The sequence below is a fragment of the Strigops habroptila genome, chromosome 16, assembly GCF_004027225.2.
Source record: "Strigops habroptila isolate Jane chromosome 16, bStrHab1.2.pri, whole genome shotgun sequence".
In the NCBI taxonomy this organism is placed as follows: domain Eukaryota; kingdom Metazoa; phylum Chordata; class Aves; order Psittaciformes; family Psittacidae; genus Strigops; species Strigops habroptila.
The window spans coordinates 8,196,003-8,203,584 of NC_044292.2; the positions used below are offsets into that span (position 1 = coordinate 8,196,003).

General features: G+C 49.1%; 1 protein-coding gene across 1 annotated transcript in view; it reads right to left on the reverse strand.

Moving 5' to 3' along the window:
- Positions 1–3,119, reverse strand: part of SKI (SKI proto-oncogene) — a 101,552-nt gene extending 98,433 nt beyond the window's left edge. The window contains exon 1 of the mRNA XM_030508188.1: positions 866–3,119. Within this exon, the coding sequence (XP_030364048.1) occupies positions 866–1,777 (912 nt within the window). The 5' untranslated portion in view covers positions 1,778–3,119. The remainder of the gene's footprint in view (positions 1–865) is intronic.
- Between the last annotated feature and the right edge of the window lie 4,463 nt (positions 3,120–7,582).

A 7,582-nucleotide genomic window follows, 5' to 3' on the forward strand; every position in this document is an offset into this window, starting at 1 on the left:
CACTGCCCATGGATAAGGCCCACTGCCAGCTCGAAGGCAGCCTCCCCCACACACACCAGGGATGCTGGGAGCTAAAGGCAGCTCAGACTGAAAGAAAAACAAAAGACACCTAAAAAGAATACTGTGCTTTAGCTGTCTGGCTCGGCACACGAGGCACGGCATACCTTAAGCTGCTGCTGCAGCTGCCCCGAGACAGATTCATTTACTGAATGTATACATAATCCAATATACAAAAGCCTGTCTGGTGGGGAGACTCCACAGGGATACTCTGAAAGCAGGGACTTGGCCATTCACATTCCACACACCATCAGTAACCTGTGCTACCGTCTGGACTTTTTTTGTTAGCAGCCACATTGTTATTTCAATACAAGCATTTAGACACTTTCTCCCCCGCCTCCACCCTTGGCAGCATGCAACTGATCATACAGAAAAACATATATATTTGCTTCTGAACCGATCAGAAACCGATTTGGTTTTTTTCTGGCCTCTTCCTCGTCTTGACCCCTAACTGAAGCTTTCAAGACCTGAAATCACATACGTCCTACCAAAGTCTGGGGCAGCGCGATGGATTTCAAAGATCAGGTTCCATCTATAGTAAGCTATGCAAACACACATGTATCATTTAAACAAACTCCAACCACCGAGTTCAGAATACAACCCGAGAAAAAAAGGTGCCACCTCAAACGCTGCTCGTCTCCATTAATGCACACGTGGTGAGAATTAAGAACACGATTAGATTGCTAAATGACTCAAAGGAAAAGCAGCTGCTAACAAATTGGGTATATCGACGGCTGTTAGCGACATTGGAGAAAATTCCTTTTCTCTTTCTCCCCCCACCCCCTTTAAAATCAAAGGCATCACTTACCCTGGGGGCTTTCCTCTTGTATTTGTTGTTATAGTCAAATTTTTCTTTCATTTCATCTAAGAGCTGGCCCAGTCTAGCTTTCTCCTCTTTCCCAGTGTAATCCTGGCTGAGGAGGATATAGGATCTCCAGTTTGCAGAGTCAAAGCCCCAGTGGCAAGTCCTGTTTTCCAGCGATTTGTGAGAGTGGACCACGAATTTGTGAGGTGGGTACATGAGCCTGCAGTCCAAGCACTGGATGCAGGCTGCGCTGGGGTTACTGTAAAGCTCTGGCACCAAGAGTCCCTTACACTTCCCAAAGCACTCATGATACACCTTGAAGCTCTTCTCTGTAAGCTCCAGCTCAATTGTGCTAGAGAATTCCTTCTTGCAGTGGGGAGGATAGGTGCCACCATAAAGCAAGGCGTTACAAAGCCTTTCAGCATCAGTTTTAGTGATGAGCCCACAGGAAGGAGCAGAGAAGGGCAGGATGCCCATGACTTTGAGGATTTCCAGCTGGTCAGCAGTGCATCTGGAGCAGTAAATATGTAGCTCGTCACACACCGAATTAATCTGCTGCAGGGAGAAGTCCCTGAGCACAGAGTTCAGTATCTGGGGCAAGCAAAGCCGCTTTTCTCCACCCACCACAAAGCAGGAGATGGTTTCCCCTTCCAGGATGGTCTCGCACCTCTCCGTGGATCTGTCCGAGGGCATGAAGAAGGGACCAGGCATCACCGGAGGAGGCTGGATAGGGGGCAGATGCAGTACAGATTCCGCTGGGTCTTTGCCATTGTCTTTCTTGTACATCTCCTGTGCCCATCGTGCTGAGAAAGCAGCAGGGCCACCCAGGGAGCTCATAGAGCTCAGATGAAACTGTTCCAAGGTCTTCTGCAGTCCTGGATGAGGCTGGAAGCTGCTTCTACTTACAGTCTCCATTTTTTAGTTTCTATTCCCAAAACAAACAACAAAAATCCCCAGTTATCTTCCACCCTGGTAAAAATCCACTTAAGGGATTTTTTTTAACGAAAAAAAATACGAACAAAATAAAACAACCCACCCTTGCTCTTTTCTCCTTCCCACTCAGGTTTAACAATCCACTAACGAATAGGAAATAAATCCTTTTGTATGCGTGTCTCTCTCCGTTTTTTCTTTCCTCTTGCTTCGTTACAACCTCAAACCCTCCAAGTCTCCAAGCTGCCCCTATGGAGCACAGAGTCACGGCAAAAAGAGGTCTTCATCCGAGCACTCAACCCCTCAGCCAGCCCCCCAGGCAAAGCAATCCCGCCTCCCACACCTCCACACACACACACACACACACACACACACACACACACACTCACTCACTCACTCACACACCACCCACAGCAACACAAAAAGTCCGTGCCACGCTCGGAGCTCCACGGGCTCAAATATGTTCTGGCGGCTGCTGCTGCTCTGCAGTGATCGCCCTTCTGTCCATATCCACTGGCAGGAAGGCGCGGGGAAGGCGAGGAAAAGCACAGGGAGGCGGAAAGCTTCTGTGGAAGGGAACGACGCAGGAGGAAAGGAAAAGGCCCAAATCTCCGGCACTTTCAAAGCGGCGCGGGGGCTTCGGACGGGCAATAAGCAGGCTCCTTCCCCCGCGTGGCCCCTCAGCTCGATCCGGGAGAGCTCCTCGTCTCTCCGTTCTCCTTTTCTTCCCTTATTTCTCCCGGTTTTCTCGGCGTGCCGTGGGGAGCCGCGGTAACAGAGCGCACATCCTCCCAGCTCCTCTTTCCAGCAGAGACTGAGAGTGCCTGAGAGCTGAGCTAATGCAGGCTGGCTCAGCCTCCTCCTCCTCCTCCTCCTCCTCCTCCTGCTGCCCGCTCTGTTTGTTGGTGTCTGCCTCAGTCATTGAAACCCGGCCAAGAATGTGACCAACTCCCCGGCCGGGCTCTTCCAGGAACAGCGCCCGCCTCCCCCCGCCGCGCCGCGCCGCCGGCACAGCCCGCGCCGGGTAAACTGCTGGGTTCACGGACCGCCGCGCCGCCGAGGCCGGGCGGGAGGGCGATGGCTTCTCCTTTACTCCGGGACAGCGGGGAAAAAGCGAACGAGCAAAAGCGCGTCCGCCACGAGAGCTGGTTACAACGCCTGGGCTCAACTTGGAGCACACGACCCTTTCTCTAGGCGGAAATCGCAGGCGTGCAGGCTCGGGTTATAGCCGAGGACAGCGCCCGCGTCCCCGACCGCGCGACGCCTTAACACGTGGAAGGAGCGCGGGGGCACCACCGCCACGGAGGTGCGCGGGGAGCGAGTGAGCCGCCCCAAGCTCTGCCGGCAGCCGTTCCGCCGAGGCCGGGCCGGTGAAGCCCACCTCCGCCGCAAAGCGGGCGAGCTGCGGCCGCCACTGCGGCGCACGGGAGGGCCCCCACCACCCCCCCCGCCGCAGAGCCGGGGGCGAGCGCCCCCTACCGAGCGACGCGCCACGCGGCTCCCCTGCCCCCTACCGGCGCGGCGCGGCCCCAGCGGCGCGCTGACATCACTAATGTGAGACGTCATTGGTGCAGTCGGGAGCTAGGAGTTCCCGAGTCGCGAGTGACGTCAAGTACGGAGCAAAGACTGGGGCTTCTCCCTCTTTTCCATGGGCTGCGTAAGGGCAGTGCTGAGAAATACATCCAGCGGCGCCGCGTGCAGGTGTTAGGAACAAGCTGGAAGGTTCTGCCTGTTGTCTCCAAATTTGGTCAATGCGTGCACCAGAACAAGGCTGGAGAGCGCTTTAACACCCATACAACTGCCAGAAAACTACCTGTAACACGACGGTACCTTTAACCACTATTCATGGAACAGAACCTTGAGTGATGCACAAACCGAGCATCCTGGTAGTCTCCTCCAGAAGAGTTCACCTTTGCAGCCTAAAACCAGGTAGATGAGGCCACAAGAGGAAGCACAAACAGACAAATATCCAAACACCTCTTAGAAGAGCAAGCAGAAAACCAGAATGGCACCATGTACTCAGGCTCCATGTAACATAGCAGGGAACTCAGCAAACTCTCCTGGGTTGTTTGTGGGGTTTTATCCTGAAATCCCACTCGGCATAAAGGAAAGAGGTGTCACAGGGTTACAAAAGAGCTTTGATGGTACAACTACACCGGCATTTCTCCAGAGAGGAGCCTGCTCTCACATACCCAACTCAGACATTCAGCCTCACAGCATTAAAAGGGGAGGTTGGAGAAGGATAGAACCAAATGGTCCAAGCCCTTGGCTGTGTATTCAGTGCCAAGAGAAGACATACAGAGAATCCCTCCCAATCCACAAGCTGCTGGTGCCAAGAAGTCCCTGTTCATACAATGCACACAAATTTTAAGATCCCCAAGTGGAATTTTAGATACTACCACAATACCAAGGTCTGACAACATGTTGAACAGTCTTGGCCATGCAGCCCTTGCTGATCCCTGACACTAAAGAGGTGACCGCACTAAGAGGAAGCCGGTCTAGGAATTCTTCACTGACTAACAGGGTAGTTAAAAGGTTTTAGCTAACAGTAATTTTCAATAATCCTTTGGAAATTATATATGGCCCCTTTTGACCATATGAAGGACATATACAATGTTCCATCCATTCCATCATGCCCAAACCAAGGGGTGCACTTTGTTAGAAAGAAAACCCTTCCCAGCATTCAGCCTTCTCTTGGAGAAGTCCTGTTAGTGACACAGGAGAAATACCAGATTCACAGGGAAGCCCATCAAGGATACAGCAATCAAACTGACAAGCACCAAAGGCCCTCGGATACAGTGGAGAACAGCAGCAGCATAATTCCCTAGATGGATTTAGTCCAGTTCCAGGCATTATTTCTTTAAACTCACTAAAATAGACATGGCCAGATACACTCAAACATCATGTGTGGCATTCCTGATTCTTTTAAAGAGCACGATTAACGCTTGCAGGAGGTTTGGATGCCAATAGGGAAGCTCCTTAGCTCTGGAAGCTGGGTTACTTTGCACTCCCTCTCCTTTACCCCCCAGCAAGCCAGGGCAGCAGGAACTGCAGTTCACTGTACAAGAGGTGCCATGTTCCCTCCCAAATGAGTCTTTTATGCAAGTAAATCACTGGATCATTTATGAGTGGAATTCATAAATGGAATTCCTGAAGCAGAGTGGACTACCAAAAAGACAGGAAGGATGGTCTTGTGGTTAAGACAGAAAACTCGGGACATCTGGGGTCCATTCCCAGATCTCCCACAGACTTCCTGTTGCCTTGGGCAAGTTGTTCTGCCTCTCTGTACCTCAGTTTCTGTATCTGCAATACCCAGATGGTGAGCAGTTAAGAGTGGCAGCTTCTGAACCTTAAATTCATGACAGGACAGAAACCAATTTCCAAATCCTGCAGTAACAATACAGTAAAACTCCCATTTCTTTGTAGCCCACAGACTCTGCAGAATTAAACAGCAGCAGGGCAGGGGAAGGGGGAGTGACAGCACTGTCATTTGGGATTAAGGTGGTTGTGGCTTCTGAAGTCTCTGCCTCCCGCGAGGACAGACTGTGGGCGCTCTGCATCTTAAAACAACACTACTCTTTCCCCCAGTTGCTGTTTGTCTCGCTCCAGTTCCAAAGCCCTCCAGCTGGAGAAAGGAGAGGGGAAAAATATCTCTGAGGAAGGGCCCCAACACCACAGAGTTTTTCTCACTCTCTCCCTCTTCTCCTCCCCCTCTCCACTGGCTTCAAGGCCAACAGCTCCTGGAACACAAACACTCTTGTAAACTTCTGAACCACACAGCCCTGTGGTGGGTGGGTGTTTGCTCCCTGCCTGCCAGTTCCAATCCACCCACAGATTCCAAAGGCCCAGAACAAAAAGCAGACTCCATTTTCCATATTTAACAGGCAATTTGTTTCCCTCCCCGCTTGCAGAACTCGGTGCCTCTCACAAGCACTATGTCCCACCTCTCACACCAATTGAGGGTTATCATGTTTATGCATGTGTTTATACAGGCAGAGGAGAAGTATATCCTAAACGAATTCACCCCAGCCCCCAGCCAGTTTTGGATGCCTGCTTAGTCAGGAAGAACTGGGGATTATCCAGGGTTGTGCTGTGTGGTGCAGCTCTCTGACAAAACGTTTGGGAAGGGCCTATTGTGAGGACTGTGGAGAAGGAAAGTAAGTGGAAAATAAAAGCGTGCATGCAAATGTGACACATTGCAACTCCTGCTGTAGCTCACGTTAGACAGTAAATTCTTTATAGCAGCAAACATCCAATTTCTCCACGTTTCTATTGCACATACACATTTCTAATTGTGATATTCTGGTACTGAAATAAAACAATTTCTGCACAACCAGGTTACTTCTTTCCCTGCTTTCCTTTGGCCACTATCTGCTAAAGGTCATCATTCTCATTGATCATTTCCCTCACGGTGAAACTGGGATATGCCAAACTACCCAGAACCAGCAGAATGAGGCTTCAAACTCTGCTGAAAAAGCTATCCGAGAGTCAGGTGGTCTTTTTTTCAATCAAATACTTCCATTTTTCATCAACAGACTGATTCCACTGAAAGAAAATTATTTCACAAATACTTACCAGCTTCTTATCTTTTCGGCTAAAGCAAATTTTGAGAGGTTTACTTTTAAAGAGACCATGATTTTCTGTACATATTTCTCTTAGATACACACCAAACAAAGTGAATTTCAAAACATCTAAAAAGTCACAAGAAGAAAAATACTCGTGAATTTAAGATCAACCAAACTAAAAATGTCACTGTCTGAGAAGGTCAGCAATGGGCCCAAGTCAACAGAAATGTTCTCTTCTTTTAATTAATAGAAAAATCAACTATTTACACAACCCCTTTTCAGGCCAAAGAGCTCAGTGAGGTGCCTGGGACTTCCACGGTATTTATCACCTATCAAGTCCTATAATTTTCTTGGTGAGCTTTAGGATGCTGCACAGCCTTGAAAATCTACCCCTCTACAACACTTCACAGACTGGTTACGGGTTCGATTTATACACTAATAGCTCATTTATAAGGTTATTTTAGGCTTTTACTGTGCTCCAAGAAATGGCAAGATCTATTCTGGGAGCAGTAAACCCAAAATTGGTACTTATGAGTGGGGAGGTGCATAGGTAGATGTAAAACATTCTGAAATTTCTGAGTTACATGAGTTGGTACTTGATAAAGATTTCTTAAGATAACCTTGGACAACAGGATAAGTGGGAGGTCATTTCAGTGGGGAATTCCACCCTCTAAAAAGCACAAGGGAAGCACAGCTGGAAGTGAATCAGGTTCTTCTGGCATTCCCAGGGCACCCTATGTGAATCTTACTGCAGAGTTCTGGCTGCAGGGATAATCGGTTGCCACTGTTTGGATCAATAAGCTAATGAGCTCAGGGTTTAGTGGCCATTTTTCTCCTCATAAAGCCATTCAGCATTTAGAAAGTTACTAACAGGTAGAACCGGAGAACAGCAGCACATGTCACTTGCTGTCCCTAGCCTGATTCAAACAGCAGCAAACACAAGTGAATGGAATTTCTTCACTTGCCTGATGGCACAGAACAATATGCTCTTCACCTTGCTGTCCTGCTCTCCATCACTTTCCACCCCTGGCCAAAAATGATTCCTTAAAGCTATGACTTCAAGGATGTGATTTGTAACTGTATGTCTAAGGTAACAGTGCCACAATATAGTAAAAAAAAAAAAATCTAGGCTCTGCTGCTCACTCCTTTGAGCCAAATTTTGAAGGTGGTTTAAAAGGATGATCCAATCATGGAGCAAGATTGCCATCATGCAGAATCTCTACCG